At 58.0% G+C, this 18,262-nt stretch overlaps 4 protein-coding genes and 1 long non-coding RNA gene across 27 annotated transcripts in view; 2 read left to right on the top strand and 3 right to left on the bottom strand.

Moving 5' to 3' along the window:
* Positions 1-394: 394 nt before the first annotated feature.
* Positions 395-4,352, bottom strand: FBXL8 (F-box and leucine rich repeat protein 8). 4 transcript variants are annotated; one of them, XM_082439723.1, is made up of 3 exons: positions 4,060-4,167; positions 2,489-2,665; positions 410-1,756 (listed from the first exon to the last, which is right to left on the bottom strand). In XM_082439723.1, the coding sequence occupies exons 2-3, from the start codon at positions 2,638-2,640 to the stop codon at positions 784-786; spliced, it is 1,125 nt and encodes a 374-aa protein (XP_082295849.1). In that variant the 5' UTR covers positions 2,641-2,665; positions 4,060-4,167; the 3' UTR covers positions 410-783. The 4 variants fall into 4 exon arrangements, with proteins under 4 accessions (XP_082295850.1, XP_082295849.1, XP_082295848.1 ...); XM_082439722.1 differs by lacking the exon at positions 4,060-4,167 and adding an exon at positions 4,249-4,352 and having other exon boundaries at positions 411-1,756; XM_082439721.1 differs by having other exon boundaries at positions 411-1,756; positions 3,799-4,146.
* Positions 4,134-9,137, top strand: TRADD (TNFRSF1A associated via death domain; the record flags this gene model as incomplete). 8 transcript variants are annotated; one of them, XM_082439732.1, is made up of 6 exons in its annotated part: positions 4,336-4,467; positions 4,760-4,916; positions 6,705-6,863; positions 7,761-8,038; positions 8,116-8,323; positions 8,462-9,137. In XM_082439732.1, 5 exons carry the CDS (start codon positions 4,841-4,843, stop codon positions 8,770-8,772), a joined length of 1,032 nt encoding a protein of 343 aa, XP_082295858.1. In that variant the 3' UTR covers positions 8,773-9,137. The 8 variants fall into 8 exon arrangements, with proteins under 8 accessions (XP_082295856.1, XP_082295858.1, XP_082295855.1 ...); XM_082439727.1 differs by lacking the exon at positions 4,760-4,916 and adding an exon at positions 5,622-5,652 and having other exon boundaries at positions 4,416-4,467; XM_082439726.1 differs by lacking the exon at positions 4,336-4,467 and adding an exon at positions 4,521-4,538.
* LOC309649579 lies at positions 8,335-12,014 on the bottom strand. The gene is made up of 4 exons (XR_014257208.1): positions 11,795-12,014; positions 10,912-11,295; positions 10,097-10,201; positions 8,335-8,478 (listed from the first exon to the last, which is right to left on the bottom strand). It is a non-coding gene; the product is annotated as an uncharacterized lncRNA (long non-coding RNA).
* B3GNT9 (UDP-GlcNAc:betaGal beta-1,3-N-acetylglucosaminyltransferase 9) lies at positions 11,494-14,483 on the top strand. Of its 2 annotated transcripts, none has more exons than XM_082439710.1 (2): positions 11,494-11,648; positions 11,986-14,483. In XM_082439710.1, exon 2 carries the CDS (start codon positions 12,012-12,014, stop codon positions 13,218-13,220), a length of 1,209 nt encoding a protein of 402 aa, XP_082295836.1. In that variant the 5' UTR covers positions 11,494-11,648; positions 11,986-12,011; the 3' UTR covers positions 13,221-14,483. The 2 variants fall into 2 exon arrangements, with proteins under 2 accessions (XP_082295836.1, XP_082295837.1); XM_082439711.1 differs by having other exon boundaries at positions 11,522-11,652.
* Positions 14,048-18,262, bottom strand: part of PHAF1 (phagophore assembly factor 1) — a 29,213-nt gene continuing 24,998 nt past the window's right edge. For 6 of the 12 annotated variants that reach the window (XM_082439696.1, XM_082439701.1, XM_082439700.1 and 3 more), the window contains 6 exons: positions 17,983-18,065; positions 17,533-17,576; positions 17,094-17,137; positions 16,883-16,941; positions 16,184-16,256; positions 14,048-15,541 (listed from right to left, as the gene is read on the bottom strand). In XM_082439696.1, coding sequence (XP_082295822.1) covers positions 15,455-15,541; positions 16,184-16,256; positions 16,883-16,941; positions 17,094-17,137; positions 17,533-17,576; positions 17,983-18,065 — 390 coding nt within the window. In that variant the 3' untranslated portion in view covers positions 14,048-15,454. The other 6 variants (XR_014257193.1, XR_014257191.1, XR_014257192.1 and 3 more) reach the window with 6 other exon arrangements.

The raw sequence follows: 18,262 nt of genomic DNA, 5'->3' as shown, positions 1-18,262 counted from the left end.
AGAAAGGGCAGTATGTGCGTGGGGGCGGGGGGCGGTAGGGCGGTAGACCTGCGTTCGAGTCCCACCCCTCTCTCAGGCCCGCTGTTTCCTCCTTTGTTCTTCGGGAGAATCGAGCGTACACAGCGTGGTGTGGGCTGGGAAAGTCCTATAAGGCGATGGCGTGGGCATAGTGAAGCCTCGGGCAGAGGGGCAGATAGGAGCGAGCTTGAGAGCGGGAGGGTGGGGGAAGGAGAAGCTGGCCCCCTCCCGCCGAACCCTGGGGCGTTGTCATTCCGAAGATGCGAGTGCCCCGACACTGACCCCCGCAGCCGTACCAGTGGAAGTAAACCTTGAGGTCTCGAGCTCTCCCACCCCTGCCTGGACCCCTCCTCCGGCCTCTGCTGGTTCTCCTCCCTCACCCTTCAGAGCGGACCCGGCCTTTCACAGGACGTAGAGATACTGCTTGATTTATTTCACACTCAACCCTGAGGCATGCTTTGAGCCAGTGCCCTCCCTCCTCCCACGCCGGGGCCGCCGAGCAACGTTTGCAGAGGACTGGGGTTGGAGGAGGGTGATCCCCGTATGGCGGGGACAGTGGGTGTCTGCAGATGTTGACAGCAACGAGTGGACTCAGGTTGCTCCGCGCTGGTACCGACGCCATCCCACAGCCCCCAATTCTCGAGAGGGACATAGAGGCAACAGAGTTCTAAAGGAGAGGACTAGCAGCTGACGCGCCCCGGGGCAAACCCACGCAGCATCTCAGGGGTCACACGTCCGCAGGGAGGGGAAAGAGGGTTTGTCGCCTCACGCCACAAGCGTAGGCCGCCAGGGATGTGGCTCCCGCGTTAGCTTGAGCGTGTAGCTGCGCAGGCGCGGGCAGTGCGTGCGGAAGGCGTGCAGCACGGAGGGTCGCACCACGCAGAAGCAGTGCACTTCGCGCAGGCCCGCGCAGCGCTCTGCCAGCTCTTCCAGCGCGGCGTCCAGCTCGGCAGAGGCGGCAGCGCGCACTTCGAGCGCGCTCAAGGTTGCGGCGTAGTGGCGCGCTGCGAAGCGCACCGGGCCTACGGTGTCCCCAGAGAGGCTGAGGCGCAGCGCAGCCACGGGCACAGCAGGCTGCAGGACGCGCGTCACGCTCTCGGCAGGCAGAGCCGGCTCCAGCTCCAGCTCTACGGCCAGTCCAGGGTGGCGGCGGCTCAGCTCGGCCCAGGCTTCGTTAGGCAGGGGCGGCGCGCGTGCGTCTTCGGGACATGCGCACCGCAGGGCCAGGAGCTCAAAAGGTGCGCGGTCTGGCGCCGCCAGTGCCTCGAGCGCGGTGCGCGACAGGCTGGCCAGGTGCAGGCCGAGGGCGCGTAGGCAGGGGCAGGCCTCTAGTAACTCCAGCACGGAGCCTGGCCCCACGCTGCCCACCAGCGTACTGTTATCCAGGAAAAGGCTGCAGAGCTCCGGGCAGCCGTGTGCCACCTGCAGCACCAGAGCGTCGTCCAGTGTGAAGGGCAAGCGCCGCAGGTCGAGGTGGCGCAGCGCGCGGGCAGCCCTACAGAGGGCGTGCACGGCGTCCAGGACGTCGCGGCCCGAGTCGAAGAGCCGCTTTTCTCCGCGGCACTCCAGGCACAGGCCTCGCAGCTCGGGGTTACGGCCAGCCAGTGCGGTCAGCAACTCTATGGCCGCCAGGCGGCTCGGCTCCCTGGACGGCACAAATTCCAGACGTAGATTCTGAACGTAGTCCAGGCAAGCGGACAGATACTGCGGCTGCATGCCTTCTAGCTCACAGTCGCAACTTGGGGGTAGAATGGTGGAGAAAAGGCTTCAGCCGGCCGAGTCCCCGCGACCTGGAGAGAGGCCTCTAACCCACCCCTCAGCCTGGGTTCCAGCTACCATCCCCACTTCCTGCCCCCTCCCCACATACCTCCCTGTCCCGACCATGCCTGGTCGCTCCAAGGTGATGCTAGAAGGGAACTCCCATCCTATCCCTTTAGAAGACTTCAGATGCATCTGCCGCTGGTTGAAACCTTGCCACGGAGAGCCAATGACATTTTAAGAACAGGGGTTTCTCAGCGGTCTTTAAGGAGGCGGGGCGTGACCTCTGGATTGCCAGGTTCACATTTGCCTCTGCTACTTCTCAGCTGAGTAAGAAGTGATTAAATCTCTCTGCCTCAATTTTCTATCTGTGCAACGGAGATAATACCACCTATCTACCACATAAAGTTTTAGTGAGGATTAAATAAATTAATATGTGTAAGGCACTTAGAACAATGGTTGGTACACAGTGGGCGGCCAATAAATGTTAGAAATGATTACACTTTTGGGGGGGGGGGCTCGTGCGTGTGGAATCTTAGTTCCCTGACCAGGGATCGAACTCACGCCCCCTGAATTGGAAGTGCCCAGTCTTAACCACTGGACCGCTGGAAGTCCTGATTACGCTTCTTAATATGGGGAGAGTCACTGTATCTCCCCAACCCCTGACTCCACCGAGCCAGGGAGAAGGCGGGAGGGGGAGGAGCCTGCTCACCTGATGTTCGTGTTGTGCCACACAGTGCTGCAGGTGGCAGCGGCAGCCCAAGCTCTGCAAACCCTCGCAGCAGCGGCGCGGTCCCGCAGGGGCAGGTGACGGAAAATGAGTGCCAGCACTTCCTCCGGCAGTTGTTCTCCAGGCTCCGTCATGGCCGTGCGTGGGGTCGGGGTTCCGCTGCAGGAAGGCCAAAGTGTTGAGGGAAGCACCTGGAGCCTACGTGTAGAAATGCTTGTAGCCCAGGAGCTGCTATGTAATTTGCAGAGCCCAGTGCAAAATGAAAATGTGGGTCTCTTTGCTCAAAACATTATTAAGGGTTTCAAGACAGCGACAGCAGAGCATTTAACCAAGTTATTAAACCAAGCCTGGGGCCCTGTGCAGTGCACAGGTCACAGACCCATGAAATCTGCCCTGGATGCCGAGGATCTCTGATTCTCTTTTAAACTACGTTCTCACTTGTTGAGCAAATCCACGTTTTATGCTATATTAGAAGGAACTCAACCACGACCGGTGCACCACGTTGATAAAGCCGAATACCGGATTTGGGATGATGCTATGGGATCTTTCTTCTAGTTACCAAAGTTTTCTCTGAGCAAGTTGGAAGGCGGATGCACAGGCTCTAACTCCAGACAACCACGTCCTCCCCCCAGCTCAGAGGGCCCCTCTTGCCTCCCCCTGCCTCCCTCTACTACACGCTTACAGCCTCCAGATGGCCCAGACTAGTCTCACAGGGGTCACTGAACTGCTTCCCTTCCAATTTCGACCCTGAGTACTAGGGAAGGACTAAGCCCAAGCACCGAGGACCATTGAAATGAGGCATTCTCAAAGGATGCGGGGCATCAGAATCACTTGGACACTTGTTCACACTACAGATTCCACGGCCCCACCTACTAAGTTAGGCTCTCCGAAAAGAGTAGGGCCCAGGAATCTGAATTTCAACAAGCTCCTGTGGATTCTACAGGCCCCAAGTTGAGAAACCCGGTCCTAGCCCCGCCAGTCACTAGAGAGTAAAGATAGGGTTAATAGGGCGGGATCATTAGGGAAAACTTTTAATTGGCAGAGACCATAAGCCAATCAGAAAGCAGGGACGCGGGTGGGGCGCAACCGAATCCGCCCAGAGAAGGGAGGCTCTTTCCTCCACCTCGCAGGGGGAGGTGTCCTGAGTGCTTCCAAGAAAAGGCCGGCGGGGCGGAGAAAGTCTTGGGTTTCTGGGGCCTGAGGAACCCTGGGTTCAAGTTCCGATCCTGAACCCCGAGCAGCCCAGGCTCCCGTTGGGCGGCTTAGGTTCAGCTGGAATTCGGCAGACCCACCTCAGAGCGCGGTCTTTGTTGGAAAGTGTGCGTCCTCTTTGAAGTTGCCAATTTTAGTTTAAGGTGCTTAAAGGTTTTCGTACCCAACGGTTCACGCCACTGGCCAGTTTTCTATTTTCTAGGCTAACGGTCCCTGCTGGAATTTGCGCCTCGCGTATCCTGGGGCTTCTGATACCCTCCGCCAGGCCTGAACTTGGGACCCACCGGCACCCCGTTCAGAGTGTCAGGGAGTATCAGAGATCAGAGATCTTCGAGCTCTACCATACAGAAGGCACCAGAAACGTCTGGTCCTCAGGGGGCGCCTCCTTGTTGATCCATCCGTTGCCCGCTGGAGGAAGAGGAGCAGCTCTCACCCTGGGGCCCTCCGGCCTCGTAAGAACCACAAGTCCTCGAAGTCCCTTGCCGCGGGCGGTTCTTCCTGCCGTCTAACCTCAGGCGCCAGTTTCTTACCTGCTCAGCGGACCAGGTGGGTTTTGCCCAGAGACTGGGGACTGGCGGCGGAGGACAGTGGTGGGAAGGAACCGCGGGGAGCCCGAGGGGCGGGACGCCGGGACAGATGGGGCGGCTCGGACTGGGGCACCGCCCCTGCGCTCCGCGCACACCCGGAAGCAGCGCGAATCCAGTGGAGCCGGGCGGGCGTGGGAATCCAGGACGGGCGGAGGCGGCCAGGTTAGTGCAGAGAGTGGGTGGGCTTCCCGGTGCCGGCAGGAGCCGAGGTGGATCCTGGCTCAGAAGCATGGGTGCGGAGCGGTTGTCATCCGCGGCTGCTCGGGTCAGGTGGTGGTGGTGGCCTATTGGGCTGTTTCCGTGGGAGGCGGGAGAGAGGGTACGGACCTTGGTACCCAAAAGTTCCTTGTCCCAGTTAGGGGATTTCAAGGGGCGGCAGGGCCCTGTGGGTGAGAGGAGGGGGTGGGGCTGTTTCTGAACAGATATTTGAGCAGAAACCCTTTGCTCTCCCCAGCCAGTAGCAAGAGCAGAACTCCAGAACGAGGGAGGCCGGGGAGCTCCTGTCGAGAGCTCGGGAGCGGCCCAGCTGAGTAGGATGCTGGGACTCTCAGCCTGTCAGTCCTTGAGGGGCCACGCCCGCCAGCAGGCCGTCACCGTCCACCCTGCCAGAGGTGGGGCTACCCGGGGACTGTTAGGCCGTGTTAATAGAACGCTGCACCGGCTGGCTCCCGGTCGTAGGGGCATATTTTCTTGAGTCGGTACCCAGCTAAGAGTTCTCAGCTCAGCTAAGAGTTCCTAGGACCCAGCCGGGCCCCGCCCGCAGAGAGGCGGACTCCGGGTGGGTGGGGCGCGGGGCTTCCCGAGGAGGGGCTTCTTTGGAAGGACACGTAGAAAGGAGTTCCCAAGGGCGCGAAGCAAGCCAAGGGCCCCGGCCGCTTCTCAAACGTTATCTGGCCTTCTCGACCTCTAGCCCGGCAGGCCTGTTTGACTTCTCCCATTTGTCCAGTCGTAGTGAGTGTGAGGGAGCTTCCCCCCTCCTCCAGGTTTTCAATGTCCCGCAGGTAGGCCTGCTGGGGAGACCACGGCCCGGTCCCACCCCTACTTACCTACCCCTTGGGGCGGGACTGCATCTATGCGGTTTACATAAAGTAGAATATTGCTAAATACAGTGAAAATAAAAATCACCCCAAGTCTCCCCCTTCCCCAACAGAGGTAAACAATGGTAACTTCCTGTTAATTTCCAGACTATGGTTTTGGGTAAACACACAAGTATTAATATGTTTTCTACCAAAAGATTATGGGGGGGGGTTGCTCAAAAGGTACGTCCCTGTGCTCAGACGCAGGGTAGGGTTATCAAGTATCATTTTTCTTGCCAGGTCTGGGTGATGCTGGAGCGCCCCTGCCCAGGTACTGTCCCAGCTTTGGCTCTCACGTTAGGGTCTGGGGGCAGATCTGAAACACAGAATAAACAGAAATGATTTAGCTCACATAATGGAAAAGTCCAAGATGGGACATAGTGTGATTAGGAGTGCACTTCTTCATCTCTTGGCTCTGTAGCCTCCTGTGCCAGTTTCATTCTCAGTCAGGCTCTTCCCAAGCAGCGGCAGAGGAGAACTACCCTTGCTTCTAGCTCAGCTTCAAGATAGGAAGGGAAACTTATGCCTCTTTCCTATTGGTCCAGCCAAATTTGCAGGTTGATTCTGATTGGTCCAACTTGAATCCTATGCCCAACTCTGAACAAATCATTTCAGGAAGGCGAATGGAATATGCAGATTGGCTAGGCCTGTTTCACTTGCCCAGGCCTGGAGCTAGGGAGTGGAGTTAGCCCTTACAACAGGCATGTGGATTGAGAAAAGGGAAGAGGGAAGGCCCCAGAGGTCAGTCAGGATTGCGGGAGGGAATCTGGGCAGGCACAAACTACAGGTGTCCTTTGAAGTGAAGCCTGGAGATATAGTAGGAATTCAGGTCAGAAAACCAAAGTGGGGGCTGTGGTCCCACAGGGATCCTGGGGGCTCAAATTTAAGCTGAGGGCATACTATACCAGCACATGGGCCTGGTTGTGCTGTGGGGCATGGGCACCATCCAGGATGAGGATGTCTCCAGTCAGCTTTGAAAAGAGAGACACCCTGGCCTGAGGAGGGAGCAGAACTTCTTTGCTTCTACTGCAACACTGTCCCTCTCCTCTTCCATCCCTGTGACCCTGGTCTCTTTCTCTGAGAAGACAGTGGAGAGACAGTCCTCACTGAAAACCTTGGCTGGGCTGGGCTGGTTTGGGCTGGGCTGTGCAGATCCAGAAGCACAAGGGGCTGCCTGTGGGATGATGAACTTACCCTCATAAGTATGCCAGCTGGGTGGGGACGGCTGGATGTCAGCTGAGGGGACAGCTCGGCCACGTGGGACTGGACAGTTGTCTCCAGAGCTGGGTTGGGGGTGATCTGAATGCCTATCTCTGTCCCCAGGAGGCAAGATGGCGGCTGGGCCAAATGGGCTTGAGGAGTGGGTGGGCAGTGCCTACCTATTTGTGGAGTCCTCGCTGGACAAGGTGGTCTTGTCGGATGCCTACGCTCACCCGCAGCAGAAAGTGGCGGTGTATAGGGCTCTCCGGACTGCCCTGGCAGGTGCGTGAGTGGGCGGGCACTTGGAGAGGAAAGGCTGGCCTGGGGCCTTTTGTGGGCGGAGCCAGGGACTGAGACCTCACCTCTTCAACTCTGTGGGCCTGTGCTTAACCAGCACTTTAAGGAAAAGATTCGTTGGGGAAGGGAGGAGGAAGACACCTGGTTGCGTAGGGTCTGTCTTCTCTGTGTATGCATGTGTGCCCTTGGGTGTAGACTTGTGTCTCTGTGTCTCTGTATGATCTACCTATGTGTGCACTAACGTCCCCCTGCTCCATGCCCCCCACTCCCCGGATCAGCCCGCTCACTGCTGTCTACTAATCGCGCCTCTCTCTTCTTTTCCTCTCTCACTGCAGCACTCCTTGCCCAAGACCCCCTCCCCAGTACCTACCTTTCAGGTCCCCTTTTCCCATCTCAGGGCAGAGGCCACAGGAGGTTGAAGCCGATTGGGAGATCTGGCTCCGGCCTCAGAGCGGCGAGAGCCCCTCTCCTTCCAGGGCGGGGGGAGCCACACTAGGAGGCCGAAAACCTGAGACCTCCCGCCCCCTGCCCTGCCAGCCACCTGCCCAGAGGGCTTGGCTGCCCAGGGCAAACGCCCCTTTCTACCCTGCAAAGTCTCTTCCACGTCCTTTTTGCCCACCCTCATTTGGGGCTTCAGGGTTGGGGATAGCGTAGCACACACTCCGTCCTAGGGTGCTCCCTGTGATAGGTCCTGGCCTTTATTCTGGGTTGTTGCTGTTTACATCCCAATTTTGCTTCCCAGCTGGGAGCTCTGGCGAATAGCCGCGCCCCTAGGTCTGGGGATGGGGAGGGCGTCTTACCTCGGGCTTCATCCCTCCTCCGGCCTCTTGGAGAATGGCCCCGCATGGGGACCGCATGCCACCTGACTGCCCGCTTCCGCAGAGAGTGGCGGGAGCCCCGACGTGCTGCAGATGCTCAAGATCCACCGCAGCGATCCGCAGCTGATCGTGCAGTTGCGTTTCAGCGGGCGCCAGGCCTGCGGCCGCTTCCTCCGCACCTACCGCGAGGGGGCGCTGCGCGCCGCGCTGCAAGGGTGCTTGGCGGCGGAGCTGACCCTGCACTCCATGCCGCTGCAACTGGAGTTGCGCGCCGGCGCGGAGCAGCTAGATGCCTTGCTGACCGACGAGGAGCGCTGTTTGAATTGCATCTTCGCCCAGAAGGTGCGGCCGGGCTGGGGCCAGGGTGGGGTGGGGATTCGCGGCTAAGACCCCCACCGACGCCGCACTCCCCTCCCTAGCCCGACCGGCTCCGGGATGAGGAACTAACAGAGTTGGAGGATGCGCTCAGGAATCTGACGTGCGGCTCGGGGGGCCAAGGGAGCGACGTGGAGGGCGCTCCGGGCCCCTCGCAGTCTCTGGCACCCTCTCCGTCGGAGGAGAAGCCACCGCCACCGCCGCCGCCGCCGCCGTCTGGCCAGACTTTTCTGTTCCAGGGTCAGCCCGTAGGTGAGACTCCCGGAGAGAAGCAGAGGCAGGATCCTCGGGAGGATGGAGTTTGGGGAGGGGCGAGGTCTGCGCGGGATAGTCGCGGGGCGGAAATGGAAGGGTGTCCCGAGCTCACTCCGCTTCCCACTCCCCCTGCAGTGAACCGGCCGCTGAGCCTGCAGGACCAACAGACGTTCGCGCGCTCAGTGGGCCTCAAGTGGCGCAAGGTGGGGCGCTCCTTGCAGCGCGGCTGTCGTGCATTGAGGGACCCGGCGCTTGACTCACTGGCCTATGAATACGAGCGTGAAGGGCTGTATGAGCAGGCCTTCCAGCTGCTGCGGCGCTTCGTGCAGGCCGAGGGCCGCCGCGCCACGCTGCAGCGCCTGGTGGAGGCGCTCGAGGAGAACGAGCTCACCAGCCTGGCAGAGGACTTGCTGGGCCTCACGAGTCCCCATGGCGGCCTGGCCTAGCCTGGGTACCAGAGAAAGGGGCGGTCGGCCAGTTGCCCAGCCAGGGTTTGGAGCACCTGGATGACTGTAGGGTCCCTTCTGCTGCTACTGCTGGCCTCCTGTCCACCCACGGGACTCTGAGACCACACTTAAAACCAGAGATGACTGCCCTCTCCAGGAGTCGGACAAGCACCCACAGTGTCTGCTGGGGTGCCACTGGGGGTTCTGTTCTAGATACTAGGATAGAGAGAGCGTATGGGGGACCTGCTGCAAGAGGTCTGCCTCACCTTTTCCCACCGCAGAAGAGGGGCTTTCAGCCAGGCCTTACCTCTTCATTCATAGAACAATTTATTACTATTCATTAATTCAATATAATTCATTAAGGACCTGCTGTATCCTAGGCATCATCCTGGGTGCTGCAAATACTGTGGTGAACAAAACACATGAATCCTGCCTGTCCCCAGTTCACACTCAGTCTGGGACTCTGAATATTAAGAAACAGTAATAAAATACTACCAGTTTTTTGATGTGAAAAATACAAGGAGTTCTGGGAGCAACTGAGCAGGGGCCTAACCCAGGTTAGGGGTTAGGCTTCCTGGGAGAGAAATGAGTGTGAATGTTGTGGGCGGTGGAATGAGAGAAGGGCAATATTCTGGGCATGGTCAGCCTCAGGTGAGGTCTTGAGGAAGGTGAGAGGAAGGGATTTAGAACAGAAGGTTTAGAGTGGCTGGATCTACGGGTGGGTGGATTTGCAGAGACCCATTGTTGAGTGGGGGAGGCAGATAGCATGGGGTCAGGTAAGCCAGTTTACAGAGTTTGGATTTTATCTGGAGGCTAGTGAGAGGCCTTCAAAGGGTTTTGGCAGTTAAGGCTGGGAGGCTGGTGAGGATGCAGAGAGAGAGAAAAGACAGTGCCCCAGGCTGGGGCAGTTAGCGCAGAGATGGAGGGAAGGGATGAACATTGAGAGCTGTTTAGGACAAAGGACAACAGACCTGGTGACACTGAATGAGGAAGGTTGGAGAGGACTCCAGAGTTTCTGCCTTTGCCAGTTGGATGGAAGGTGGAGCTGCCTGCTGAGATAGGGGCCCTGGGGGAGGTGAAGTGCTTGCTCTGTTTGGCACAAGTTGGGCATGATGTTCCTGTAGAACATCCAGGGAGAGAGTCCAAGGATAGCTGGATCTATAGTTTTGAGTTCAGGAGAGTGTCGAGGCCTAGGATTCAGAAATGTACAGGTGGGAGTGGGTGGGGTGGCCCAGGGGGAGGTCCTGAAGGTCACCAACCAGAAAAAAGAGCAACCCAAAGAGGAAGGAGGAAAACCAGATTTGGAAGCCAGGGGAATACCCACCTGCTGTGATGGAGGCTGCAAATCTGTCAAAGCTGCGGACTGTCCACTGGAGTCAGGGAAAAGGTTACTAGGTGGGGGCTGTTTCTGGGACATGGTGTGGACAGCCTGAAACCAGACCACAGGAGGGATGGGAGGTGAGGTAGCAGAGACAGCCGGACTAGAGGACTCCTGAGAAGTCTGTGACCGGGAGAGTGAGGCTCAGGTTGGAAGGTTTATTTTGTAAGGGAGAATATTGGTGGGAAGAAGTCAGAAGGCACAGTCATAGCCACTGGAAAGAGGATGGCACTGGGTAGCAGTGCTGGTTCTCACAGTCTGCCCTCAGAAACTCTGGGGTGGGGTGGGGCGGGGCGGGGCGGAGTGGGTGTTGTCTACTCCAGGCCCCACTGCATGGCTGGCACCTGGAGGCTCTGAGTTCCAAGAAGAGAGAGGTGGCAGCCAGAGCTGGGCAAGGCCTGGGCCCTCAATCTCCAGAGCGCCTCTCTGCCCGCCTGTGTCCACATCAAACCCTTTGCTCACTGGTCTACTTCAGGAGTCCCCCAAGCTAAACCAATCCCTGCCAGCCCTACCTGGCCTGCAGTGGGCCCAGGCTTGGTTATTTCTTCCTGCAGGAGGCGATGATGGCCTGGGGCACTAGGGAATAAAGAACTCAGAACTGCCTCTGGAGAGACAGACTGAAGTGCTCACCTGTGAAGTTAAAGCAGACAGGGTTGGCCCCCTTCTCCTGCATCCAAGTGGATGGATAGGGAGAGGGGCAAGGGAGGACAGAGGAAAGAGTCTTGGACTGAATTCCAGAAGATCTGGGACAGTGCTCTTACCTTCCGCCTGTACGATCCTGGGCAAGTCACTCAACTGCCTGAGGGGCAGCGTCCCCATCTGGGCATGATCAATGACAGCTGCTGCCAGGGTTGTGAGAATTGAGCACGCAGTTTTGTTAGTCCTTGTGTGCGTGGTGTGTCTGCTGGCGGGCATGGCAGACCCAGGAGAAAGGAGGCAGCCATGTATCCGGGGCACTTTTTGGACCCTGTCTTGTGGAACCAGGGCTCCTGGAAAGCTGACGAGAGGCACTTCCAAGGATGGCGTGGGAGGGGTCGATGCCAAGCCCTCCTGCGCTGGGGCTCCTGCCCAGCCCAGGCCCTTTCCGCTCCGGAGAGGCAGGGGTGGGGAAACTAACCAGAAAGGTTAGTGCTTCTTCCTGTCCCCTGGAAAGGCAGAATTGGGAAGTTTGAGCCTGCACGGAGACCAGAACTCACCTCTTTGCGCCTTCCCAGAGAGAGCTGACCGTGAGGATCCCTCTCAGAGATTAGTCTCCACTCGGAGACGGCGCTCCTGCAGCGCCAGGGCGGAGCTGACTGAGCTCCAGATGTCCGGGCGCACACAGCTGTAGGGTCACGTGGCAGCGGCCCCGGCCCCCCTTCCTGCCAACGTTGCATTTGGCCCAGGCCCCGTCCATGGCCGCCCTTGGGACCCTGCGCTGAGCCCCGGAGGCCCCGGCATCCGGGGCCACGCCGCTCCCAAGGGCCGAACGTGTATCAGGATCCCAAGGACCGCCGTGGTGGGTAGGGATGGGTAGAAGGGATTCGGCCTCAGCGCGGGAAGGGGGTGGGGCCGAGGCTCCGCGTCTCCCTGTTCTGGCTCTGGGGCACCGTGCTAGGCCGGAGCTGAGAGGGTGGGAGTCGGCTACTAGGAGGAACTTCTTGCCCTTTCAGGGTGCCCATCCCGGTGGGGGGTCAGGGCCCAAAGTAGGAGGACAACGGAGGGGGATGAACGGCCGGCCGCCGGAGACCCCAGGCGTGTGGCCTCCCGCGCCCTACCCCCGGGGAGGGCGGGGCCGGAGCCCCTGCCGGCTGCTGGCTTCCTTGTCTTGAGCCCCTGACTGAGTCTCTCCGCAGGGGCCGCGGGCGCCTGCCAGGCGGACATGAGGCGGAGGCTGCGCCTACGCGGAGAAGCGTCGCTCACGCTGCTCCTCGGCGCCGCCCTCGGCCTCCTGCTCTATGCGCAGCGCGATGGCGCGGCCCCGACGACGAGCGCGCCGGGAGCTCAAGGGAGGGCGGCACCGGGGCCCACCCCGGGGCTCCGTGTATTTCAGGCGCCGGAAGCAGGCGCAGCCCCGCCGGCCTACGAAGAGGATACGCCGGAGCCGCCCACGCCCACGGGACCCTTTGACTTCGGCCGCTATCTGCGAGCCAAGGACCAGCGGCGCTTCCCTCTCCTCATTAACCAGCCGCACAAGTGCCGAGGAAATGGCGCAAACCCCGGCGGACCCGACCTGCTCATCGCCGTCAAGTCGGTGGCTGCGGACTTCGAGCGGCGCCAAGCCGTGCGCCAGACGTGGGGTGCTGAGGGTCGCGTGCAGGGGGCGCTAGTGCGCCGGGTGTTTTTGCTGGGCGTGCCCCGGGGCGCGGGCACAGACGGGGCAGACGCGGAGGGGGCGGGCACTCGAACGCACTGGAGCGCCCTGCTGCGTGCTGAGAGCCGTGCGTACGCGGACATCCTGCTCTGGGCCTTCGACGACACTTTCTTCAACCTAACGCTCAAGGAGATCCATTTTCTGGCCTGGGCCTCCGCCTACTGCCCCGACGTGCGCTTCGTTTTTAAGGGTGACGCCGACGTGTTTGTGCACGTGGGAAACCTGCTGGAGTTCCTGGCGCCAAGGGACCCGGAGCAGGACCTGCTTGCAGGTGACGTGATAGTGCAGGCGCGGCCAATCCGCGTGCGGGCCAGCAAGTACTACATCCCTGAGGCTGTGTACGGCCTGCCTGCCTACCCGGCCTACGCAGGCGGCGGCGGCTTCGTGCTCTCGGGGGCCACGCTGCGCCGCCTGGCCGGTGCCTGCTCGCAGGTTGAGCTTTTCCCCATTGACGACGTCTTTTTGGGCATGTGTCTACAGCGCCTGCGTCTCACGCCTGAGCCTCACCCTGCTTTCCGCACCTTTGGCATCCCTCGACCTTCAGCCGCTCCGCACCTCCGCACCTTCGACCCCTGCTTTTACCGCGAGCTGGTTGTAGTGCACGGGCTCTCGGCTGCTGACATATGGCTTATGTGGCACTTGCTGCACCGGCCGCACGGGCCAGCCTGTGCGCGTCCATGGCCTGTCGCTGCGGGTCCCTTCCAGTGGGGCCCCTAGCCACCTGTCACAGCTCCAAGCCCCCCTCATTCAGACCCAGGATGTAAGTGGGAGGTAGCTTGAAGAGTAGGTTTCCCAGGCGGATTAGTGCTGTGTATGTCGTTCTTCCCCAGAAAGGGGCATCCAAGTGTCTGCCTCCAGAAGGTCCCAGGGAGTGAAGATTGAGCTTGGTTCCTGCTGACCCACCCTACTGGGAGGTGATCTGGAGCAAATCTAATGGTGGCCCTTTGAGACAGCCAGGGCTGAGGTGGTGGTGAACCAGGCTCTTTGCCAAGCAGGTGAACGTGCTTGGTCCTCCTAGTAGAGACGTGGGTGGGGGTGGGGGTGGCAGAGGCTCATGGAATCTGACCATACTTCTTAGTTTGGAAACCCTAGAGTGATGCCAACAAATGCAGATCTTTCTCAAGGCTGGACCCCACAGGGATGGGTAGGGGCCTAGCCTCAGCCCTCACGGAACCGGCAGATTCTGCCACAACTCAATCTGAAAGTAGGTGTTTTGCTTCCTATTTGCCCCTTCAAACTGCATTCTTAGCCACGTCTAGGTCTTTAGATCTGCTTTCCTGGGGCCAACGCCTCCTGAGCCCTGGACTAGCTGGAACATTAGGGATGGAGGCACACAGGGACTGAGCGCATTGTCCTACCTAGTCTTCCCCCACGTCCAGCTACCCACCTACACCCACACAACTGTGCCATTCTCCCACTGGAGCCTGTGCTGCCCCCTTCAGAGGAGCCAAGGAACCTTTTTCTAAGATAACTCCTCCAGCTGTAAATTTCCCCATATTCTTCAACCACCCCCTTTCTCAAAAAAATCAATGCCTCCACGCTCATTTTAGTATAAACATCCCAGCAACAGCACATGGAGAGCTGTCGCGGAGGGCACAGGTCTTTATTGGAGAAGGGGTATGGGCAGGGCATGAGGAAGGTTCCCCCATGCTAGGAGGATGGGAACAGTCCTGGCTGCCCCACAGTGGGATGTGTGAGGGTCTCTGGCCAGGCCACAGTCCACATGGGAAGACACCAATCCGTAACAAAGTCATGGGAACGCCACACAAGCCTGGCTGTAGGCCCAGGCACCACACAGGCGCCCGGGGCAGGTCCCCTGCACATTCATTGTTAAACTATACAGGATGAGGCTGTACATGAGTTAATTACAAAAGAGTCATATTTACAAAAATCTGTACACACATTTGAAAAACTCACAAAATTGTCATCTATGTATCACAAGTTGCTAGACCAAAATATTAAAAATGGGATAAAATTATACATTTCTCTTCTCAATTCTTTTCAAAAGGATTAATATTTTTAAAGCACATATGCTACTTTCCTTAGCAAGTCCCACGAAGAGACTGAGCAGCCCAGCCCTCCATGAGCCCCAGAGGCCTTGAGCCGTGAATGGGCCCGGCCAGGGGACACTGCCCAGAGCTGAGGGAGGGGAGCCAAGCCCACAGTGCAGAACAGAATGCTGAAACACAAATAAAGGAGGAAGATGTCTTTGGCTAAAACTTTGGCATTAAAACAAAGAGGCAAACAGGATGGAAACATGCAGCGCTGCCAGCCAGGTTGCGGCAGAGTAGGGGAACAGGCGGCCTTGAAGGCTGGCTCCAAGAGGGGTGGGAACCAGGCCTGGGCACGTACCTTGATGGTAGAAAGTTGTGTTTCAACCAGTTGGGTGTGCCTACTGGGCCTGGCAGGGAGCACATGCAAGAAAGAAACAGGGAAGGGCAAGTGAGCCACCTTGGCCACAGCCAGCTCATCAAGTAACTAAAGTGGATGTAGTGCAAAAGTTGCAACCAAGTACTACGGACATGCTACCTGCTTGCCTTGAGGGTCATGTGGCAATGCTGGGCCAAAGGCAGGACCCTGTCCTTGTCTGGGTGCCTGTGTCCTCAGCCAGAGAAAGAGCCCCAAGTTTTCCCAATGTATGGGGGACAGGGGAGACAGAACCCTGTCTCCCTACATGTTAGTCGAGAGCTCCTGGGTCCAGGTATCAAGGCTCAGAGTTTGTGCTTCTCTTTGCAGTCTGTGTCCCCTGTTGGCACCAGCAGGCTGAGATCGCACAGAAGAATATCTGGGCCTCTCACCCCATGGCAGAGCACCCACCCTGAGCCCCACCTCAAAATATCACAACAGCCCTTCCACACTGGCAAGGTGTCCAAGAAAACCCACAGGGTGGCCTGCTGAACAGGATGCGACACACAGTTCCATGGGGCAGAGGGGCATGGGTGGTGATGTTCCTAGGGGAGTTCCGCGGTTCTCAGTTGGGCACCAGGCCTGGGGGGGCCATAAAGGGTCACCGAGGCAATGTGGTTGTTCTGCATGACCTGTTATGAGAAGATGACAGCGAGTCAAGGGGGAGGAGTTGAAGGAATGTAAGCAGAGCAGGCAATCAAACCCACAAAAACCACCAGCGGCATCAGTCCTGGGCTGTGACTGAAGAGAAGGGACTTGAGGCAGCTCCTGTGCACAGGGGCTGGAGGTTGTGTGTGCAACCCACCTGCACATGGGGCTGGACTGACCCCTCAACACCCCCCAACTCATGCTAAGGGGGTCATCTCTGCTCCTGTGTCTGCCTGTTTCTCTGGGATATATAAACTTGACCACACCCATTTGTCCGGTCCTTCTGGAACTGCTAGAGGTCTGCTGAAGGTATGGCATCCAGATGGGAAAACAGGGGCAGCCCATTCTTCTCCCAAGCCAGTGGGGCCTCTATAGCCATTCACCCCACAGCATGTTCATTCACATGGCATTTAAAGGCCCCCAACACCCCCGGACTGAGCCCCACTTGCCCTGTGGTTCCCGTTCCTATTGTACTCACATTTTCAAATATAAATGTGGGATCCCAATTTCCTCTCATCTTGTTTGATTAACCTGCTCAGCAGGGCCCTTAGGCCCTCCCCAATCTCTCTCTCAATCACTTGCCTGTCCTCACCATGACCACCGGCCACTCAACCCCCAGGGCTTACCTCAAAGATCATCCGCTGAAGACCAAAGCAGAATGTGGAGCCAAATGGGTTGGTGTTGTTTGGGGAGGAGGACCTGAGGCCAGGGAAGCCACAGTTAGGGGGGCAGACAGAGGCCAAGGCCAGGCAAGGCATCCGGTTCCTTTTGGGATGGGGGCTATTAGCCAGTGGTCCCTCATGGCTGTGAGTGTTTCCCACACAGGCCCTTGAGGTCCTAGTCATAGTGATGGGCCTCATTCAAGCACCAAATCCTACATAGTCCAGCTGGCACAGAAAGTTAACATGCAATCGGACTGGAGTGGTGCAAAGTCAGGAGGGAGAGGGAGCCTCAGGCAGGATGCAACCAGGTATTGGGCTGTTAACTAAAGCAGGTAGCAGCTTTGACAGGGAAAAGGGAGCCCAGGACAGCTAGTCAAAACTGCCTCCCTTTCTGAATAACTAGAGGCGAAAAGGTCCCCATACCTGGAGGTAGGTGGGGGAGGGGGGAGCTATCCCAAGGGGCAGCCTCTCTGGTGCGAGTAAACATGCAGAACAGCTGGCCTAGTCCTAGCACGCAGGGTTGCGGCAGGAAGCATGTCTATGGCAACACCAGAAATTTCTGTCATTTCTGTCATTAAGCCATACCCACTGCTAGGGCTCCCTGGGCCTTCTGGGCTGTGAGGAGCCAGATGGGGTGATCAGAGACAGCAGCCTCCCACTCACCTGTGCAGGACAACAGGCTTCTCCACAGGGTGGCCCAGGAGCTCCTGGATGTTGTCCCACTGCAAGAGGGATGGGGGTGACACGGGATTAGCAGGGACCTGACCCCACCCATGACAAATGGCTGGCCCAAAGGACATGGGAACCCAGACTGCTGGCAGGCTGATGCCTACCTCATTTTCAGACTGCATCAGGTGGGAAAACAGGAGCTTACCTTGCTGTAGGTCGTGCACGTTTCTGTCTGACCATCTGTGTTTTCTGAAAAGAGAACACAGGGTGGTTGGTAGCTGGCCTGGCCCGGATTCAGTTCCACACCTGCTCAGGTAGATGTCTCAGCCCACCTGTGACCCCAGCCCTAGCCACCCTATGCACTGGGATTGAAGTTTGGAAAGCAGCAATCCCATGGTCACAGGATAAGACCTTGAGGGCCTCCAGGAGACTACAGACCAAGAACACTGTGGCCCTCAGAACACAGAGCCCAACCCAGAGGAGCTGAGGCTATGGGCAGAAGCAGGTGGGCAAAGACGCCACAAACCCAACCACTGCCACCCTCTCTGCTTGGAGCATCACCTCTTCTCGGATCATCATCTCTTCTCATCATGAGAGACTGATTCTAAAACCCTTTCCTTACCCTGAGGACACTGACTACTCACCTCTCTTTACGGTTAGTGGGATCTTGAACTCACAGCGGTGATAACTAGAGAGAAGGCAGATGGGTAAAGGTTGAACCCCTTGGGAGGCCTTGACCACCCCCACATCTCAACTCTGCACCCCAGGAAAAACAGGATCAAGCACACTTGCCCAAAGCCCTGGCTCTGGGCCTGACACAGTGTTCCCTGGAAGAGGCCAGATTTGGGCACTGGAGTCAAACCAAAAAGGGCACAGCTTGGGGGCTCTGAAGACCCTATCACCTCAGATAAGAGGCCAAGCTTTCTGAATCTATTTCCCTATTTGTAAAATGGGTATAAATGGAGAGATGTAAGATAATGGGTACTATACCAGGAACAGAGCCAACACTCAGGAAATGTTTGCTTTCCATGAAATAGCAAACATCCAAAGCCACAAGCTCTCTTTCCTGGAGGGGCAGGTACAGGTATACTCACATATTAAAATTATAATGTCCAGGGTAATTGGTGTGTAGGACAAACTTCTTCACTTTGTGTGTATTCGCGTCAAAGAGGATGTCCTGGGATAGAAAACAAGGATGCCCAAGTGGGGAAGGTTACTGAGGCAGGGCAGGGGGCTTTCGAGGGCATGTCCAACTTAGAGACACCCACTCCACAATGGGGATGCCCTTGGGGAACAGCTTTCTCCCAAATAACAATCAAGGGGACAGCTGAGGCTGAGTGCGAAGTGATGATGACATACACCGAACTATCTACA

This window comes from Balaenoptera physalus (assembly GCF_965194825.1).
Source record: "Balaenoptera physalus genome assembly, chromosome: 19".
Classification (NCBI taxonomy): domain Eukaryota; kingdom Metazoa; phylum Chordata; class Mammalia; order Artiodactyla; family Balaenopteridae; genus Balaenoptera; species Balaenoptera physalus.
This window is presented reverse-complemented; position numbering and strand designations above follow the sequence as displayed.